We start from the raw sequence: 21,264 nt of genomic DNA, 5'->3' as shown, positions 1-21,264 counted from the left end.
GGCGTGCGCGCCCAGTTAACGCAGTTCGTTCCGTGCGCGCACGGTGCGCGCACAGTGAGCACGCGGTGCGCTTTGCGCCCACTTTACGCACATGCGCACCGTGCGCACATGGGGGACATATTATGCGCATCGTTGTGAAATGTTTTCTTTATTATTTTCATTTATTTGATATGCCATGCACAAATGGAGCCCTTACGGCACCATTTGCACATGGGGTGTGGAAAGTGTGGATAATTATTTATTTATTTTTTTTAATTTTTACCGTACGCGTACGGTAAGCGTAATCGGCGATTTTTCGAAAAAAAAAAAAAAGAATTTTGCCTTTGGGGGTTGTTTGGGGGCCCGTATATCACTGCTGGGTGATTATTATCTCAATATACTGCCCCTTTACACATTTTTGGGCTTCATTTATGCTGCCCCACTCTGAGTGCGAGAGAGAAAATGGCGGCCGCCGCTTCCTGGTTTCGGCCGATTCGAATGTTTACTAAGATCTAAGAGCCAATCAGAATCGCGCTCGCGCACGCCACCGTACGCGTACGGTAAGCGCACCGTAAGCTGGCTCAGATATATATATTGATTTAAAGGCTATTTTCTCAGAATCTACTGAACAGATTTACACCAAACCTACAAAAGGCACTTCCTTGACCTGAGGACTACCTCTCTGCCAAATTTCAAGTAATTCTGTTCAGCCGTTCGGGCTGTAGCTGTGTCTAAAGGTCCTATGGAAAAATGCATGGAAAAACGCGTTTTGGGACCCCCCCTTTTATCTCAGCCCCCGCTTGACGAATCCCCCCGAGACTTTCAGGGTAGGAGCGGAGCGTAGCGCCCCACCTATTTTGAAAAATTCACGAGGATTCGTCGACCGGCGCAAAAGTTATTCAGAATAGAATGTTGCGGATTTCCTATGGAAACGTGGTCCTAACTATAACTACCTACTTGCGACCGCCAGTAGGTAATATATAAATATATGTATATATAATACAGTATGTTGTAAACAAGATAATAACAGAGTGTGACTTAACTGATGTGTGATGTAGTGAAGAAAAAAGAGAAACAAGAAGGGATGTCTTGGATATATAGGGACATGTGAATGTAATGTGGTTGGAGGACTGTTGTTATGGACAATTGTACCCCATGGGTTGATGGGAGTTGTAGTTCTGGTTGTCTTTTTTTATTATTAAAAATGTTCTTTGAAAGAGACTACTATATAATTAAAGTGAAAAAAATGCATAATCCACACCTCCAGTCCTGACATAGGATTAAACCACGTTTTATTCGGTGGCAGAAGCCTAGTGGGTACGAAATACTATGGCAAGTTTCTTCTCATGTAGGTACATCATCAAACACAAAGGTTCGCACTCTAGATTTTAATTGGAACTGTGACGACAACAGAGACCTCTCGAGGTGAAAGACGTCAACGTGGCAGACATTTTAGTTCGGGGCTACACGAGGACGTCAACATAGGCCCCTTCAGTCATGCCACATACGTGAGATTACATTCCCATTCCAAAATGTCCGCGAGGTGCTCCCGTTACACACAAGTTTACACACAAGAGCGGAGTCCATCTTGCGATGGGATCGGATCTCCGCTCGGGTGTGGACACGCCTCATTGGCATTTGCTACGCACGCGAGAATCTTACGTGGACCAGGAGTGGTAGCTCCGGTCATGGCGGCCTGCAGCGACACCCGCGGGCTGCTCCAGGAGGGCATCCGCGCAGCGCTGGAGAACTGGGCCGTGCTGCAGGTCAGTGGGACGCCCCCTCCCGTGTTCAGTGAAGTGGAACCGTCCACGGCACAGGCGCTTCCCTGCACCCTCTCGACCGGCCGGGCTAGCAAAGGGCTTAACTCCCCAACGCGGGCATTTCAGACCAAAGTGAAAGAACGCCGAGCAATCCATCGCACGCAAGGACTAGACCCGATCAACACCTAGGGCAGAGCGCAGAACCGCCCACCCCAGGCCAGAGTAGCAGAGCGCAGTCACCCACCCCCCCAGGCCAGAGTAGCAGAGCGCAGAGTCTTCTCAGAACACGACTGCTACCTGTAGTTTGTTTTGTCCCCCCCTCTCCCCCCTCAATGTAGGGTTTCTCCTATCCAGTAACCCTCCTGGTATTTTTATGTCAAGCAGTGAAAAAGTGGTGTAATCGGCAAAAGCTGATATCTTTCAAATGTGAAATAGGGAATTGAAAAGCAGTACTAGTTAAATTACTAAAATATTTTATAGCTCTCAGAGGTATTTCCCAAATGACAAAATCAAACCTAGGCAGGAGTCTACTACGAAAAAGACAACATTTTCTACAAATTGTTATTTAACCATGGTTTGAGGATTTATATAGCTCTTCTACCCATGACGAGGGGATGAAGCACTATGCAGCTGGGGAGCAAATGACCCTATGGGAAACCAGTGTTAGTGATTAAGTCATGCTTAGGGTTACAATTTGTCATGCTGTTTTCATGCGATGTCAAGCATTTTGCAATGTGCATTTCATGCAAATTTATTGCACAGTTCCCTTTATATGTAGGTTAAGGTTGTGTGTTTGCAGTTCTATGGGATGTTTCGTACCATTACCAAGGTAGAAATATTGCATTCTATAGTCTTGGTAATTTTATAGCACTTTCTAACCCAGAGACGCTACTGAAGTACTTGGTAGATGTGTAACACACTTTTCTGTAAAATACTTACAACCTTAGAGCCATTTGTTAAGTAAACTGAGTTATAGTGTGTTGTGCTTTAATGACAGTTTGTAAGTGCAGTGCTGAGTCCTATCTGTGTATTATGGTGGTGTAAACTGTCATATAATCTGGTGCACCATATGTCCTTAAGAGGTTATGCAGTCTGTTTCGTAGGCTGTCATTCCAGCGATTGCGCGTACAGTTGTGTAGTGATTGTGAGCAGGCATGCAAGCGTATAGCTACCATCTGCTGATAGTGGAAGTAATGAGGCATTCTATGCTGTCATTCCAGATGTGACCGAATCACAGTCCCTCCTCCTAGTGCCAAGCAATGATAAAACAGTGCTTAATTTGAGTTTGTGGCTACCGGTGCTTTGCCCCGCACTTAATTGTCAACAGCGTGACTCATGACAGTCTGTCACATGGGGACACTGTATATCTAATTTAGAGATGAGGACAACAACAGTTGTTTATTCGTTTAATATACAGTAAAAAGGACTAATACCTGCCACCAAAGCCATTCTTATTCATATAGTTTGAATTGTCATACTTGTAGGAGTGTGATGTTAGTAGTTGTGTTGGGACTGTCATTGACAATAGGTGTTGCATGCTGTTGTTGCCTCCTGGCCAGGGCCCTGGCACTTTTTTTTTTTTAACCAGTTAACCACTGCAATAAGGTCCGAAATGAAGTCAACTCAAAGCTGAAAGAGTACTACCCTTCTGGCATCAGTGCCAAACCAATAGGAAACTGCACTTTGAGTCAACCTATTAATGACAGAATTGCTGCTGAGGTGACATCTAGTAGAGTCTGGGGGAAGAATGTGTTGAGTTAAGGGAAGAGACCGTGTGGGAGTAAGAGGTGAAAAAAGGACAGGAGTCGGGGCAAAAGGACAGATGAGGCTGTGGCTTTTTGCCAAACGTACAACTGACATTCATCCCTATGTCATCAAGCGTTGGCAATTCAAGTCATATTTCAGACTGTGCGTGCTAAGATCCACTCAAAAGCGACAGAGGAGTCTCCCACGGCATGCACTGGAAACAGGCAGTCGGGATCAATGCCAAATACTGTCTCCAAGAGCAACACTGAAAGAGCACATGACCTGCACTTGTTCCAAGCAGACAAATTAATGCCCATTGGTTCCACCCAGGGGCAGCACATGAAGTGCAGGAGCCACATCAAGGTTTATTGCGTCCACCCAGGACGTCTCCTATATGACCACTTAGTGAGTTTAACAACAAAAGAGGACGTGTGGGGGGAGTCTACTTGGGGTCCTCCCATTTTCCCTTTCCCTCCACGTTCATTGAGCCGAATCTGTGTCCACAGGAGGACATTACCAGCAGCAGTGTGTGTTAACTGAGAGTTAATCCGAGGTAGTACTAAAACATTGAGATATTGGTGTCTCCTTGCAAATACCCACATTATCCTGAGATAACATATGATTACTTTTTTATTTTTATGAAATGAATGAGAAGCGTATATACAGGCGTGTAGGTTGGGTGACATGAGAGGGACTGAGTATGCCCTTGACTCACAGACACATCTGAACTGCATCCTATCGTTTACTTTCACCAGTACTCCTCTAGTAAACAATCAGGGTAGGAAGTTACTGTGCAAAGGTGACTCTGTACTGATGGCACAGGTAACTCGTCGGACATGTGGCGGAAGCTTTAGAGATGGGGCATCTGTTTCTAGATATCATTATTTTTAAAGCAATTCTGTGATTCACCCACAGCTCAACACAATCATGCAGATAATCGTCTCAAAGTATGTAAATGCATGAGTGCCACTCCTCTATACTCTCACCAGAATAAAACCAATTGTATGCTTGAGATATCAAACAAGGTGATATCCTAACTTCTTATGTGAGACAACTTGAGATGTTTGCATTCCTCTCTGCTGATCTACTTCCTGTGCCCCGCTGCACCGTCTTTTCAGTCCTCTCCCTTAGATTCCCCTGGCCTTTCCCATTCCTCTCCATTCACATTCCTTTCTCCCCCTGCGGGCTATCTTCCCTAGCATGCCCCTTGGTCTCAGCAGTCCCTGGCATACCCTCCCTCCTCAGTCCTACCTCCTCCGTCATTGCTTCTTCCACCCAAGTCCTCTATTGCCTGAGTGCCTATCCTCTCACTGACATTTCCTTTTCATGCATGCTGTCATCTAAAGAATTATTCCAGATTGTTATAAAACTGACAACAGAAACATATAACAAACGGGTTAGCTGAAGCCAATCGTTTTGTAACACCTTAGCTGATTTTTTTTCAGCACAAATTTGAAGAGGTGTAAAACAGATTTTCAGAGTCTGTCTTCTCTTCTCCTATCAATTTGACTTCTCCCTCTAACAACTTGATTTATACATCTAGTCATATACAGAGCAAAACACTCCTTAAAGAGTTCACCCCTCCACCAAAAGAGGAAGCGGCGATTTTGATTAATTTGGTTAAATCTGGATTCCCATTTGAGCCATGTCCGCCCGGATACTATTGCCTCCAAGCTGAGTGAAGTCTTTCAACTGATGTGTAGGACAGGGTTCATTCCCACCACCTAGAAGAGAGCCTCTCTGCTTCCACTAACTAAACAGCCCGCTCTCAATCCTTAGGACATGAAGAGTTATCAACCTATTTTTTGGCTATCTTTACCAGCTAAAACAGCTGAAAAAATCATGAACAAACAACTGACGGATTGCATTCAACAAAACAATCTATTAGACCCTACCAATTTGGATTTCACAGTGGCCACAGTAAGTTGTCAGCGTTAATCAAAGCCACAGAGCAGAATAGATGATTCCTTGACCAACGAGGTAGTCCGGTCCTCATCCTATTAGATCTATCAGAGGCTTTTGATACTGGTAATCATGTGCTGCTGATAGATCGGTTGGCAAGATTGGCATCACCGGGGTAGCCCGGGGTTTCTTAGGCTCTTTACTCCTGGGCAGAGAACAGTCAGTGGCGCTAGGTCAGTTTGTCTCCCAGCCTTTTTTAGGTCGAGCCTGTAGCAGCGCGCATGCGCTGCTCTGACGAGACTTTATGTAAACAGTAAAAGAGCTTTGGAAAGCTCACCACACGCTCGTGCGTGTGGTTTGTTTTCTTTCAGAGGCTATTCGCCTTTGCGTGCGTCTTTCTGAGAAAGACAGCACAAAATTGGGCAAAGGCGGGTGCATGTCCCGCCTTTGCTCCGCCCACGGTCTATTGCTTGCGGTTACCCGCACAGGCCACATCTATTTTGAATTATCGTGCACAGATGCGTGCGCGGTAATTGAAAACAGATAGCTTGCTGTGGCGCGCGGCGCACACCACTCGCAGGCTTGTTCTAAAAGTCCTTACATTGCGTTTGCAAGCGTACATAATGTACTCGGTAAAACGAAGCCTTATTTGCTGAATTTTCAGGAATCGATGCCTTGGTATTTTCCTCATGCTGCGCTGCAAGACTGGCCTTTGAACTACAATGTTCTGGATATGGCAGCAGGTGGACCCTGACAGGCCTGCGTCGGCTGCCTGTCACGCGGGTTTGTATGCGTGATGTCTGCTGAAGGAAGACCTGTGCTTCCGAATTAAAGGGCTCATACGTTCCTTCGCTCCCAAACAAAACGCCTACGCAACCTGAAAGCAGGCCGTGCCTGCAAGAAGTGCAGCTCTCAGAATGCACACCTGCGAGCACGTGACGCGGTGATCACGCCTCGAGGACAGCAACGGCTTCCTAGGTTTATTATGCCTTGCCTGACATCCATAATTCAACGCGATGGATGTGAACTGTAGAAAATGGCCAATTACCACTGATGGTGGGACCACTGCGAAGCTGAAGAGGAGAAGCGGGGATGTCATCAATCCAGCGCATTTAAGCCGACGCTGAAGTGTGTGGCGAATCTTATTTGATGCCGCGCTTATCTGCTGATGAGCTGCATACGTCATTATCGCCCTCTGTGTGTAGGCGCCTAGACCCATTACTGGGAAAGCCAATAAAGCAGCACCAGGGGCACCATTTCTGTGTTATATTTCTTCTTTAGTAGGTGGTAACTCAAGCGAACATGGCAATTGACAATCTAGATTTAACAAAAATACCTGTCTTTGTTCTATTTCTAAGGTTCCTAGTTGTAGAACATGCTCTCAAATCACCAGGAGTATGAAAGCAGCGCTGGCCTTTGTGTGTGCGTAAAATGGGTTACATGACGACTACTAGCACAGGGACCCGTGGAAATGTCAAGCCATCCAGTGCCTGCGTCGAGACCCCGCTCTATTAATCACAATGAACGTACAACTTACAACCGTTTATGTATTTTGCGAGAATCACACTAAATCAGTGTAGTTGTACGAGTGTAGTACCATGATTAGAGTTGCTTTGTGTGCGCCGTTTCTATATCAATATTAAATCAAGTCGCACAATTTACTAAGCATTGACACTACTGGTTTACCCAGTGCAAATACCAATTGTACAGTTACAAATGGTTTAGAAGTTTAAGAATCTATATAATTAACATATGTATTTTCTATTATTGTTCATTTCTATATACGGGACATACGTTTTCGGACTTTCGACTAAATATATTCAGAACGAAAACGATCTAGTGATTACATAAGTATATACCCGGGAATCGGTAGATAGCGCCAGACGTTGATTTCAAGCTGGCGAGCTGAAACAAACCTAAGCTGGACCTTTCGCCTTTTAACAGGAGTTTATTAGGTGTCGAAACTGGATTCACCAGGGCATTTTAATATAGTTGAACAGTAAGGCACTCAGAAACTTACTGAGAGAGGATACATTGCTTTGTTGTGAAGTGAAGTAAAATAAAATAATTTGCATCACTCGTTTTCCACAGCACTTAGTTCTAACGATAGGCGCGACAAGAGAATAATTGAACGCAGCTGGCTTCATCGGGCTGCTTGTATGTTAAAAACATAGCGGGGGTCGTCATCAGTGAACCCGGCTTCAGGGGGGTTGTGTAGCGCTACTGTTGTGACTGGGATGGCAGTCCGTGCTTCATTTGCGCCGGTGTTTGCTGGTGGTGGGCACCAACCTGGGGCCTGTGAGTTGTTTTCCTCATTAAACTTTGACCTGGAGCAAGAGAGAGAGAGAGAGAAAAAGGCAAAATAAAAACAAGCATTGGCATAGCCAATAGGTCTCGCCTTTGGGACTTTATAAGTGTTTAGCCATGCAACAGTTAATGTTGTTGCACCAAGGATATTGTGCTGCCTAACTAAATACTTATAAGGCCCCAAAGGCGAGACCTATTGGCTATGCCAATGCTTTTCTCTATATATAGCATGCATTTACCAGGTCCATGTGGAGCAATCGTCCTCGCAACACCAATGTTCCACAGACCAGGGACCCGGGCTCAGCTGTGTAACCGCATCCCTCACTCTGCCTAAAGGTGTTCCATTTCACCTGTTTGAGCCTCACGGACTGATTTAGCCTCATTCCGCCTCATTCCCGTATAATGCATACTGCATACATAGAACTGTACAGCGCTTTGAAGCCCACTGGGTAATTATTGCACTTTCTAAATTTATAAGCTACGTGCATGGTGCTCATTCCACCTCATTGTATCCCAATTATTTATTAGCCCTAACGCTTCTTTTCACAATATTATCCGTTATGGCTGGGAAGGACCCTATGACGGTGAAGCGCCATGTGCAGCTTTGTCCTGGTTACTGTTCATTTCCCGAGGGCAGTGGTGCTCCTCCTTTCATCCATGGACCCGCGCTGCCTTTCAGCAGACCCCACACAGGGGCTGACGTCAGCTCTGGCTCACTGCTAACACTGGCTTGTTTACGGCGCTTTTCGCTGCGAGTTTGACACATTTTGGTATATCGCATCTTTTCTGTTGCTCTCCCTTTCATCCATCCGGACCTCAGCCCAGTCACTGGAGACAACAGGACTGTCATAGCTGGGAAGGACCCTGCGTAGGTGAAGCGCCCTGTGCAGCTCTGCCCTGGTTACTGTTCATGCCCGGGGGCGGTGGGGCTCCTCCTTTCACCTACGGACCCACTCTAACTTTCAGCAGACCCCACACAGGGGCTGACATCAGCTCTGGCTCACTGCTAACACTGGGTTGTTAATGGTGATTTTCCATGCGTGTTTGCTGTTTCATGATAATGTTCAGTTGGAAACCTCACTGGTGCCGCTTCTTGGCGCTTTATACTATGTTTAATTCACCGGAAGTGTAAAGAGCTGGAGCAGCTTCTTGGCGCTCCAGACATTCGTCTCTATACATAGTATGCATTGACCAGGTCCATATGGAGCAATCATCCTCACAAGACTAACATCCCAGAGACCAGGGACCCGGGCTCAGCTGTGTAACCGCATCCCCTACTCTGCCTTATTCTGCCTCACTCAGCCTCACTGTGCCTTTGCTCTCCCTTTCATCTATTTGGACCTCAGCCTAGTCAATGGACACAACAACACCGTCATGGCTAGGAAGGATCCTGCGGAGGTAACGTGCCCAGTGCACTAACTAACCTTCACTCTACTGTTATTTATACCCCCCCCCCCCCCTCCCATTTAACAATAAAAACTATAATAAGCAACAATTGGGACAGGCAGATACAAGTTTCAAGCTTTCAAAGGGCAAAAAAACCATCAAGTCATTACTTATTATTAATTCTTTATAAATATGGTCATTCTGTTGCACATAATACTTTCTTAGTCAAATCTAAGGTAACAAAAATGCTTCTCCCACTTCTTTATGATAACTTTTAAGCATCAGGGGTGTGGAATTTTCCAAATAATCTACTTGTCCAAGGGACACAATGCCACTAAGATCTAAATGTCCTGTAAAATCCACTTGTCCCACCTACTCCCATCTCACATCAAACATAAGGGCTCCGGCTGCCAGAGAAACATTAATATATTGTTTTATTAAAATCAGTAAATCATTATGCAGTCACGCTTGAATGCCTGCCAGGTTTCAGTGATAGGAACACATGCAGAAGATAAATCCATGCACTTATGTGAAAATATGCACATTTCAGTATCAGCTGTGTGCATTTCAACTGCTGTTTAAGACTCATTACTAAAATTCCTTTTTTTAACCCCCTTACCTATCAATCCGCACAGTTATTGGCCTGGCAATCATGAAAAAGTGTATTTATAATCACTCAAAAAGCACCCAATTTCTGTTTTTATCCACATTTTAAAATAAATACAGATAAGAAAATAAATGGTTTTCTGTCTGCATTTATCTGTAAAAATCAGTAAAAACGAAAAACAGGGAGCCTTAATTATGAAGAAAAAGTTCGTTTTGGTGTAATAAAATATTTGCCTAAGATCACACAATTTAAGCATGGAAGCTATTTTTTTTAATTCATCAAGCGAGGTTCTCTTTCACAAAGAGTATCTAAATAGTTGCGGACTGTCAAGAACTCTGCAACGTCACAAATAGCAGATAACTACTGTAAATAAACTGCATTCAAGAAGGTTGTTGCACAATGTCACAACTAATTGCAACCAGTACTTACTTAACTAACTGCTTAAAAAAAAAAATCATGATCACTAATAATGAACATCTGTCGCCAACAAACCACTCCCTATCCAGAATACTGGACTATCCCAGAGCATGCAGACATATCACAAATAACGGACAGTCATCACAGACATGTATACACCTGCTTCAAGTAAGACTGTAGAGATACATTGACCAAAAGAATCCCGGACTATGATTAAATAATATAACGTGAACGTGCATTTACAGAGCTATTGAGGAAGAGCTGAAGTGCATTGCAGAACTATTCAGAGGCCCGGCCCCCCTGTTTCACAGAAGCGCAGTCAGTCAGAGTGATCTAGTTGTGTTCATTGGCAGAGCTCTGCATATCTATTTGTATAAACTAGTACATACCAAATGAACACACCAACAGAGTTGTACTGCTGGCAAGTGAAATCCGCATTTTCTCTTCTTCTTTAATGGTAGTACTTCTTCCTCACCACCTCCCAGTTTCACTTGTTTCTAATTCATTCTAGCCCGAGTTATTTTACGACTCGACTACCCTTGCATATGACCTTGAGACTGAGAGTGCATTCCTAATAAGAGAATCTGACATTTGTTTTGCAGTTTAATAGCACAAACTCGACCTGAACGTATTGGGGCGCTTTAGATGAGCGCCAGTTACATTACTACAAGGACACATTTGTTTATTTCTAACTGTAGCACTATTGGCAGAGTTCACGAGAAATCCTATCAAATAATGTGTTATGCTACAGAGGGGACATTATTCTGGCAGACGCTATTAAGGCGATCATTGTAGTCTTCAGAATGAAGACCAAGGTTTCTGCTAGAAGTATATCAGGTGCCTCCCTGTGACCCGCTCTAGGCATTCTCTGCTACGCTTGGAGCGTGGCGCAGCTGAAGTTGCAAAGTTAATTAAAACGATGTGTGGCTCACTGTTACAGTTGCTCCTTACACTCAGTTAGGCAGCGCCCTTCCGTAAGACAATAAGCACACGCCCGCAATTAACTTTATGCCAATGTAGATCAGGCTCGATGTGACTGCATGCGCTTTCCTTGCACCTTCACTTTCTCCGTCTGAGGTTTTTAAACTGCTACTGTGTGAGCGCCTCTTCCTTCTCCCCAGTGCAGCACTGCCTCACTTTATCGCGCCTTCAGCATTAAAACAGTGAGGCGGCTACTTTCACTTTCCAAAAACAAATGTATTTTTAACCCCCGCATTCAGATGAGTCTGAAGTCCTGGCACTGATGTGATGCAACTTGATATGTGCAGTACCCACGCTGGCCGCAATGAACTTTGAAGGGAACAGTTAAGTGTCCTTTTACAGTTACGACAGATAAACTGCAGCGACGACGCTGAGGCGCCGCTGCAGCTTAAAAAATAAATGCACACAACGGGCTAAATTAAACCCGAAAAATAGGCACTGGCCAATTGAGCATTTTCTCACACAAATGGGAAAGATATTGCCTATTTTTGAGAGGAATTGCCCAATCTATCACACATCTGGTATGAAAAGGGAGTTTTAATCCACTCTGCTCGCCAATGGAAACGTGCGCAGCTTGCAATAGCAGCGATGAGAGCCCACGCTATCTGCAGCCAAAATGACGCCGCATTAGACATGGTCCGTCAGCAGGCAGACAAGTTCTCTTCCAATATTTTAGTGCAATCTATATGCAAGCTGGGCAAAATAACACTCTAGCAGCGCTATGGCAGTGCTTTAATTTTACCTGAAATGTAGAATTGCCTCGCTTGCGACAGTCTCAAAGTTCAACTGCTTGCTGAGACGTTTCACTCCTCAGCCAATCACTGGCTAGAGCCCAGTGAAGTCATGGGCTGCTAGCCAATCAGCTTTAATGATTGGCTGTGAGCTCCAGAGTCCCCACAGCCTATTTTATTTACGTGATTCAATGTCTACTTGTCCGTCGGACAAAATAGATATTAAATCTTCTTGCCCTTCAATAAAAACAACATGCGTCGGGTGATATGATTCCCCCACCCCTGCCTTTGGGACCTTATAAGTGTTTAACCATGATGCAACATTTGATGTTGTTGCACCAAGGATATTGTGCTGGATAACTATACACTTATAAGGTCCCAAAGGCAAGACCTATTGGCTATGCCAATGCTTGTTTAGTCTGTAAGCACTATTTTCTTTAAATAGTTTCTCGTACAAAGGGCACGACATGCTTCTCGCATAATTCAGCATGGCATGCGCGCTTTCACTTTCTAAACAGCCCGGGACAATTGCAGCCGCTTCTTTGAATAGTTCTTGCATTTACAAGAGTTTGAGCTATTGGCATTATACATGACAATGCCACAATGCCAATAGCTTAAACTCTCGCAAATGCAAGACCTATTGCATTGCAAATGCTCGTCATTCAAGCACACGTTTATGGAGTTTAAAAGTACATCCGAGTTTTGCTCTCTTTTAAAGAATAAAAGTGCTCGCAAAACACTGAAATGGCGACTCGTAACAGCATGAGACAGAGTTCTAGAAAACAATAAGATTCCTGACTTAAGCAAGCGGTCTCCATCTTTTTTTTAGGTCTCGCCTGACCCAGCGCATGCGCTGGTCTGGCGAGACTTATTGAGAGGGCTCCAAAAAGTGCTACCAGGCCAGCCTAGAGCTACAGTGCGCGGGCGCGGGCGCAGCGCTTTACCGCGATTACTTTCACTTTCACGACCGCTTTGATGTTTGATCGTGATCGCGGTCGCTTTCACTTTCCCGGCCGCTTGGCATAGCCAAATAGGTCTCGCTTTTGGGACCTTATAAGTATTTAATTATGCAACTGTTACATGGCTAAACACTTATAAGGTCCCAAAGGCGAGACCTATTGGCTATGCTTGTTATTATTTTTTGACCGTGCACTTAGCTTAAATCTAATTAGCTGGCCAGAGGCCTTTTATTGCTGTAACCTCGGAATTACTTTCAACGCTCTTGCGTCAAGCGTCTTAGATGCGTGAGGTGCTCACTTCAAGGGACAGTGCGCACAAACAAATGCGTGCTAGCAATGCAGCATGTAGATAAAGAGTTACGTGGTAATTAATTGCTGTTCTTTTTTGTGCAGATTGGTGGCTGTCTTCCCACAACTGCACTAATTTACATTTTTACAAAGAAAAGAGGCTAATCCGGGACATGAGTGAAAATGGTTGAGCACATGTAATACGAAAACAGGCACATTTTAACTCCATGTGCCTCGATATATTTATTTTTGAGGAACCTACATACATGCTCACTGTGCATTTCTATGGGCTGGATAGGGGCCTGCCGGTGGGATAGAAGGGGTTACATATTAATTTTTTTAGCAAATAACCTTTCTGCACAGCTTCTCCATTCATAGGCCAATACCTTATTTTCCCATTCAGAGTCAGGGAAAAAAGCTTTGTAAAATAGGTCTCACCTACGAGACAGCTCTCGACTTTGTCATTGTTTTCGCGCAGAGCGCAGCTGCTCTGCAGCATGATGGAAAGAATAAAAAACAAGCATTTGCAATGCAATATGTCTCGCATTTTCGAGAGGTTAAGCTATTAGACAATGCCAATGATTTAGGCCTTTTATTTAGGTTTTAAAAAATACTCAAACTTTTGTAAATGTGAGACCTATTGCATTGCAAATGCTTGTTTTGATGTGTTCAATAAGGACACAGCAGAGATACTTTCTCCTGACAGATCATATGACTGTAAAACTGATCTTACTCCTGTGGCTGATGTCCAGTATAGCAGAATTTATACAAAGATATAGAGCCAAAAAGAGGACTTATTTAGACCACTATCTAAAGAACTGGTTCATTCCTTACTATCTTTCATCCGAAACACTAATGGAGAATTCAGGACATGTACCGACTACTGTGACTTGATATCATCGTTCAGAATTGCTGCCCATTAGCACTCATTCCTTTTTTACTCATCCACATGCGATCTGAAGTTGCCTACAGCAAGCTCCACTTGCGAGGAGCTTAATCGCCTTGTTTGTATTCAACAGGGGTATAAGCGGAAAAAAGCTTTCAGTACCAGTTAGTGTCCTCAAGCATTCATTGATAAATACCTTTTGGCTTATACAATAATCCAGAAGCTTTTAAATTCTTTAAAAATTGTGTTCATCGGGTTGGTTCCGCCAGGTTAATGCGGCTTTAGGCCAGTTTCTCTGGGGCGGGGGTGTTGTTAGGGTGGCTCTCCGTACTTGCTTTAAATCCACGTACTGTGGGGGACTCGCTACTTCCGACATTCTTTCGTACTATAAGGCCTCCCACCTGTTGGTTCTTAACGAATGGTGGTATGGCGACAGGTCGGATCCGGCGTATACCCTAGAACGCCTTTTAATGGGAGATCACTCACTACATACACTCCTCTATTCTGCGCCCTTGTGGCGTTCTTTGCCGAGTGTGACACAGCTGGTGTTTCAGGTTTGGAGACAGGCGTTGCGGAGGATGGGCTGGTGGAATTGCCCAACTCGAGAGACACCGCTTTGGCAAAAGGGACGTCTGCCGCAGTTGGCGGCCTTGCCCGGCTTCCAAGACTGGGATGCGATTGGGATCTCCACCTTGGGGGATGTCATGAGGGGTCCTGTCCTGAAATCATTTCAGGACTTGCAGAAGGACTTTCAAATGCCGCGCACACAATTTTTTAAATATTTGCAATTCCGGCATGCTCTCTCTCCTAGCTTGGTGGGCCTGGGGGAGCTAGCCGACTTCAGTCCGGTAGAGGCGAAAGTTTTCATGGGGGACCTGCGGGACCATAAGATATCAAAAATGTACCAGTCCCTGGTAACGCACTGCTCCCCATCTCTGCAGCGTCTCCGCAGGGCATGGGATGAGGATGTGGGGCTCACTTGAGGAGGAGGACTGGACGGAGGCCCTGGCCTCCCCACGCGGGGCGGCTATTGCTATGAGCCTTCGACTCATCCAGTTTAAATACCTCCATAGAGTGTATTTTACTAGAGTCAGACTGTACAGGGCTGGTCTGGTGGCATCCCCGAATTGCCTTCGCTGCTTGCATGAAGAAGGGACTCTGCTGCATACTATATGGGATTATTCTGCGCTAACTAGGTTTTGGCGGGGTGTACTGGCATGCCTCTCAGAGGTTCTGGGTTGGGATCTCCCTCGGTCTCCTAAATTTGTGCTCCTGCATGCAATGGAGGATATAGGGGGCAATGTCTACAAGCGCCACCTGATGCTCCTGGGCTTTACCCTTGCCAAGCGCGACATTGCGAGGGCTTGGAAGGCGACAGCCGCACCCTCCGTCTCAGTGTGGAAGGCAGGGCTGGATTTCTGTATGGGCCTTGAGGCCCCCATTTTTATAGCACGGGGCTGCCTGCGTAAACATAAAATCTGGAAGCGCTGGGCAGATTACAGGGGATTGGAATTGGAGCCCATTCCAGCGTAGGGATTGTGTGGGTTGTAGTCTTTTCCTCCCTTGTCTTGGGGGGGGGGGGGGGGGGGGGCAAATAACATACGCGTATTGGGCGGCATGGTGTCTTTTGGACATGTTTCATAGCGAAGGTAGAACTGTAGCTCCGATCATACTTGCTGATTTTGCTGGGTTGGTTGTGCGGTGGGGTGGGGGGTGTTATTTGTTTTTTTTGTTTAATTCGGTTGTATTTTATATGCATGTCCCTTCTTTATTCCTCTTTTGTTATTCCATGAGAAAACTGTCAAAGTCAGGATTTTGTTCATAGATGCTACGAAAGCCTCTGGGTTACAGAGCTCCGCTGAATGTGCATTTGACAAATTAAATTTGTTTACAAAAAAAAATGGTGTTAAGAGAATTCCTTTGCAGATTCATAAACATTTACGTAAAAGATATATTGATTTAATCCAAGTCTTTGGACAACTGTGCCAAATAAGTGTCATAGGCTCTTTCCACTAGTATGGTCAGATTGTAAGCCTCTAAACTGGAGGTACTAGTTTCGGAAGATTTTTTTGTTTTGTTTCTTGAACAGTCAAAAATGGTTACAAATGAAGAAGAGGAAAAAAAATGCAAATGGCGATGGAATGGTTCATCTGAAAGTATACTTATGACATTCAGTGTATCTAGGTGCTCACTTTTACCATTGCTTCTTTACTCAGTTTGCACCCTCACGATGCCTTGATTACTAACTTATTGCAAAAGGACATAGTTTTGCTTAGACCAAGGAAGCCAAAAAAGCTTTTTGAACACTTTAATAAGTTTTTGCCTTGTGCTCAAGTGTTGGTTCATCCTGACGCTGCTAAACTTTTTGTGCAGAGGATGATATTTTGGATGTGCCTAAGGAGCCGTCTTCTCATAAACACATTAAACTTGGAAAAAGTCTGCAGGCCAAAAATTATAGGATTAAAGTGATAGAATTAGTGACAATCATCGCTGCATTTAAAGACAAAATACATTAGCTGTTGGGGAGCCAGGCATCCAGTCACAGTCTTAGAAAGTTACAATGTCTTCATCCTGCTCTGCTGGACTTTATTATTTCTGACCAAGACTGTCATCACATTTCACTAGGGAGTTGCAAACTACCTGCTGGACTCTTTACTAAGATGCTGAACTCCACTCTGGAAAGCCTCCACTAATCACACCAATTAACTGGAGGTGGGGATGGGTGTTGTACACACCATTTTTTATTCTGGTCAAGATGCACTATCCCATAAAGCATTTTTACTTGCTTTGGAAAACAATCAAATATGTCTATTAGACAGCTATTACAACATCAAGACGAAATGTATCTCCAAACCGAGAATTACAACATAAAGTAATGTAGTGTTGTCAATGTAATCTTTGGCCGGTCATGCAGGTATAGAAACAAAAAGTGAGAATTGGTCCAAATATATTCCTTGTGGCCTGAGGCAGAAACACCAGTAATCAACTATGTAGCTGAATGCAACGTATGCCCTCGAGCCAGGCAGAATCTAAATCTATCAGGAAGTTGCACCGGCTGCGAGTTAGACAGAGAATCACTTCCAAAGCCCTAAACATAGGCCCAGAATTTCACATAAACCGTTTTTGTTGCTCTGTCCCAGGTGGGACACTACGATCCGCGACAGCAAAATGTGCGGCAGTGTCAAGGTTTAAAAGATCTTCCTGGGGTGAAACAAGTTTCATAATTGGAGCTGAAAAGGCTTGGAACTCTCTCCCCCCTGCAAATTAGAGCCAAGCCCAATCTAATGTTTAGGAAGGCTTTGAAACTTGTTTGTTCAATGCAGAATGTGCTATATTCTTGTATTTATTACTGGGTACTTTTGACTAAAACGCCTATGGGCATTCAAGCGCATTTATAGACTTAACATAACATCTTCCTTCCCTGGTCACCTCTGTCCCTCATCATGCCACGTTCCTCCCTCATTTGCCCCCTCACACGCTATCTTCCATCCCTGGTCCCCTCTGCCCCTCATCATGCCACGTTCCTCTCTCATTTGCCCCCTCACACGCTATCTTCCATCCCTGGTCCCCTCTGCCCCTCATCATGCCACGTTCCTCCCTCATTTGCCCCCTCACACGCTATCTTCCATCCCTGGTCCCCTCTGCCCCTCATCATGCCACGTTCCTCCCTCATTTGCCCCCTCACACGCTATCTTCCATCCCTGGTCCCCTCTGCCCCTCATCATGCCACGTTCCTCCCTCATTTGCCCCCTCACACGCTATCTTCCATCCCTGGTCCCCTCTGCCCCTCATCATGCCACGTTCCTCCCTCATTTGCCCCCTCACACGCTATCTTCCATCCCTGGTCCCCTCTGCCCCTCATCATGCCACGTTCCTCCCTCATTTGCCCCCTCACACGCTATCTTCCATCCCTGGTCACCTCTGTCCCTCATCATGCCACGTTCCTCCCTCATTTGCCCCCTCACACGCTATCTTCCATCCCTGGTCCCCTCTGCCCCTCATCATGCCACGTTCCTCCCTCATTTGCCCCCTCACACGCTATCTTCCATCCCTGGTCCCCTCTGCCCCTCATCATGCCACGTTCCTCCCTCATTTGCCCCCTCACACGCTATCTTCCATCCCTGGTCCCCTCTGCCCCTCATCATGCCACGTTCCTCCCTCATTTGCCCCCTCACACGCTATCTTCCATCCCTGGTCACCTCTGTCCCTCATCATGCCACGTTCCTCCCTCATTTGCCCCCTCACACGCTATCTTCCTTCCCTGGTCCCCTCTGCCCCCTGCAAGTCGATACTTCAGCCTCCTCTGCCTCTTGCTGTCCTCGTCTTTCCATTTTCCTCTGTTGCCTGGCCGCCCCCTCCTCTCTTGCCTAGCAAGCCTCGCCTCCTGTTGCAACTACCTCTGTGTTCTGCTCCTCAGATCGCGGTAGACAACGGCTTCGGAGGCGCCTACAGCCAGGAGAAGGCTGAGTGGATGGTGGGAGCCGTGGCGGAGTATTTCCACAGTAATGGTGAGAGCAAAGTGAAGGCTTCATGGGCACCACTGGCTTCTAGGTACTGTCACTATGTAACTAGCGATGAGCTATGGAACCGTCCTTCTGGGCAGCAGTGAATTCTGGGCCCTGTCTAATGTGAGGCTATGGAGAGCTCCTGTGGGGAGAGGCGGGGGTGACAGAGCACCTTCTTGGCAGTGTCGTTTTGTATCTAACAGTGTAGATGCAGTGGGGCTGTGTACAGAGTGTCTGAGTCATTAACAGGATGAAGAGACGCCTGGGGCTGTGTACAGAGACTGTCAGATACATTAATAGGGTCATGAGACCACTAGGGATGTGTACAGCCAGTTTCAGATCCATTAATAGGGTTAAGAGACACCAGGGGTGTGTGCAGAGAGTGTCAGATTCATGAATAGGGTTAAGAGACATCAGGGCTGTGTAAGAGAGCGTCAGATTCATTAACAGGGTTAAGAAACACCAGGGATGTGTACAGCCAGTTTCAGATCCATTAATAGGGTTAAGAGACACCAGGGGTGTGTGCAGAGAGTGTCAGATTCATGAATAGGGTTAAGAGACATCAGGGCTGTGTAAGAGAGCGTCAGATTCATTAACAGGGTTAAGAAACACCAGGGATGTGTACAGCCAGTTTCAGATCCATTAATAGGGTTAAGAGACACCAGGGGTGTGTGCAGAGAGTGTCCGATTCATTAATAGGGTTAAGAGACACCAGGGGTGTGTGCAGAGAGCATCCGATTCATTAATAGGGTCATGAGACACCAGGGGTGTGTGCAGAGAGTGTCAGATTCACTAACCGGATAACGAGACACCAGGGGTGTGTGCAGAGTGTCAGATTCATTAATAGGGTCATGAGACACCAGGGGTTTATGCAGAGTGTGTCAGATTCATTAATAGGGTTAGGAGACACCAGGGGTGTGTGCAGAGAGCGTCCGATTCATTATTAGGGTCATGAGACACCAGGGGTTTGTGCAGAGAGTCTCAGATTCATTAATAGGGTTGAGAGACACCAGGGGTGGGTGCAGAGAGTGTCAGATTCATTAATAGGGTCATGAGACACCAGGGGTTTGTGCAGAGAGTCTCAGATTCATTAATAGGGTCATGAGACACCAGGGGTGTGTGCAGAGAGTGTCAGATTCATTAATAGGGTTGAGAGACACCAGGGATGTGTACAGCCAGTGTCAGATTTATTAATAGGGTTAAGAGACACCAGGGGTGTGTGCAGAGAGCGCCCGATTCATTAATAGGGTCATGAGACACCAGGGGTTTGTGCAGAGAGTCTCAGATTCATTAATAGGGTTGAGAGACACCAGGGGTGGGTGCAGAGTGTGTCAGATTCATTAATAGGGTCATGAGACACCAGGGGTGTGTGCAGAGAGTGTCAGATTCATTAATAGGGTTGAGAGACACCAGGGGTGGGTGCAGAGTGTGTCAGATTCATTAATAGGGTCATGAGACCCCCGGGCTGTGTAAGAGAGCGTCAGATTCATTAACAGGGTTAAGAAACACCAGGGATGTGTACAGCCAGTTTCAGATCCATTAATAGGGTTAAGAGACACCAGGGGTGTGTGCAGAGAGTGTCAGATCCATTAATAGGGTTAAGAGACACCAGGGGTGTGTGCAGAGAGTGTCCGATTCATTAATAGGGTTAAGAGACACCAGGGGTGTGTGCAGAGAGCATTCGATTCATTAATAGGGTCATGAGACACCAGGGGTGTGTGCAGAGAGTGTCAGATTCACTAACCGGATAAAGAGACACCAGGGGTGTGTGCAGAGTGTCAGATTCATTAATAGGGTCATGAGACACCAGGGGTTTATGCAGAGTGTGTCAGATTCATTAATAGGGTTAAGAGACACCAGGGGTGTGTGCAGAGAGCGTCCGATTCATTAATAGGGTCATGAGACACCAGGGGTTTGTGCAGAGAGTCTCAGATTCATTAATAGGGTTGAGAGACACCAGGGGTGGGTGCAGAGAGTGTCAGATTCATTAATAGGGTCATGAGACACCAGGGGTTTGTGCAGAGAGTCTCAGATTCATTAATAGGGTCATGAGACACCAGGGATGTGTACAGCCAGTGTCAGATTTATTAATAGGGTTAAGAGACACCAGGGGTGTGTGCAGAGAGCGTCCGATTCATTAATAGGGTCATGAGACACCAGGGGTTTGTGCAGAGAGTCTCAGATTCATTAATAGGGTTGAGAGACACCAGGGGTGGGTGCAGTGTGTGTCAGATTCATTAATAGGGTCATGAGACACCAGGGGTGTGTGCAGAGAGTGTCAGATTCATTAATAGGGATAAGAGACACCAGGGGTGTGTGCAGAGAGTGTCCGATTTATTAATCGGGTCATGAGACACCAGGGGTGTGTGCAGAGAGTGTCCGATTCATTAATAGGGTCATGAGACACCAGGGGTGTGTGCAGAGAGTCTCAGATTCATTAATAGGGTTGAGAGACACCAGGGGTGTGTGCAGAGAGTGTCAGATTTATTAATAGGGTTAAGAGACACCAGGGGTGTGTGCAGAGAGCGTCCGATTCATTAATAGGGTCATGAGACACCAGGGGTTTGTGCAGAGAGTCTCAGATTCATTAATAGGGATAAGAGACACCAGGGGTGTGTGCAGAGAGCATCCGATTCATTAATAGGGTCATGAGACACCAGGGGTGTGTGCAGAGAGTGTCCGATTCATTAATAGGGTTGAGAGACACCAGGGGTGGGTGCAGAGTGTCAGATTCATTAAAAGGGTCATGAGACACCAGGGGAGTGTGCAGAGAGTGTCCGATTCATTAACGGGGTACTGAGACACCA

General features: G+C 45.8%; 1 protein-coding gene across 1 annotated transcript in view; it reads left to right on the top strand.

The window, feature by feature from the left end:
• Positions 1-1,585: 1,585 nt before the first annotated feature.
• Positions 1,586-21,264, top strand: part of TSR2 (TSR2 ribosome maturation factor) — a 47,518-nt gene continuing 27,839 nt past the window's right edge. The window contains exons 1-2 of the mRNA XM_085629856.1: positions 1,586-1,745; positions 18,370-18,460. Of these exons, the coding sequence (XP_085485982.1) occupies positions 1,668-1,745; positions 18,370-18,460 (169 nt within the window). The 5' untranslated portion in view covers positions 1,586-1,667. The remainder of the gene's footprint in view (positions 1,746-18,369; positions 18,461-21,264) is intronic.

Source organism: Triturus cristatus, chromosome 10 (genome assembly GCF_964204655.1).
Source record: "Triturus cristatus chromosome 10, aTriCri1.1, whole genome shotgun sequence".
Classification (NCBI taxonomy): Eukaryota; Metazoa; Chordata; class Amphibia; order Caudata; family Salamandridae; genus Triturus; species Triturus cristatus.
Note: the sequence above shows the minus strand (reverse complement) of the source record. Positions and strands in the feature narration are given on the sequence as shown.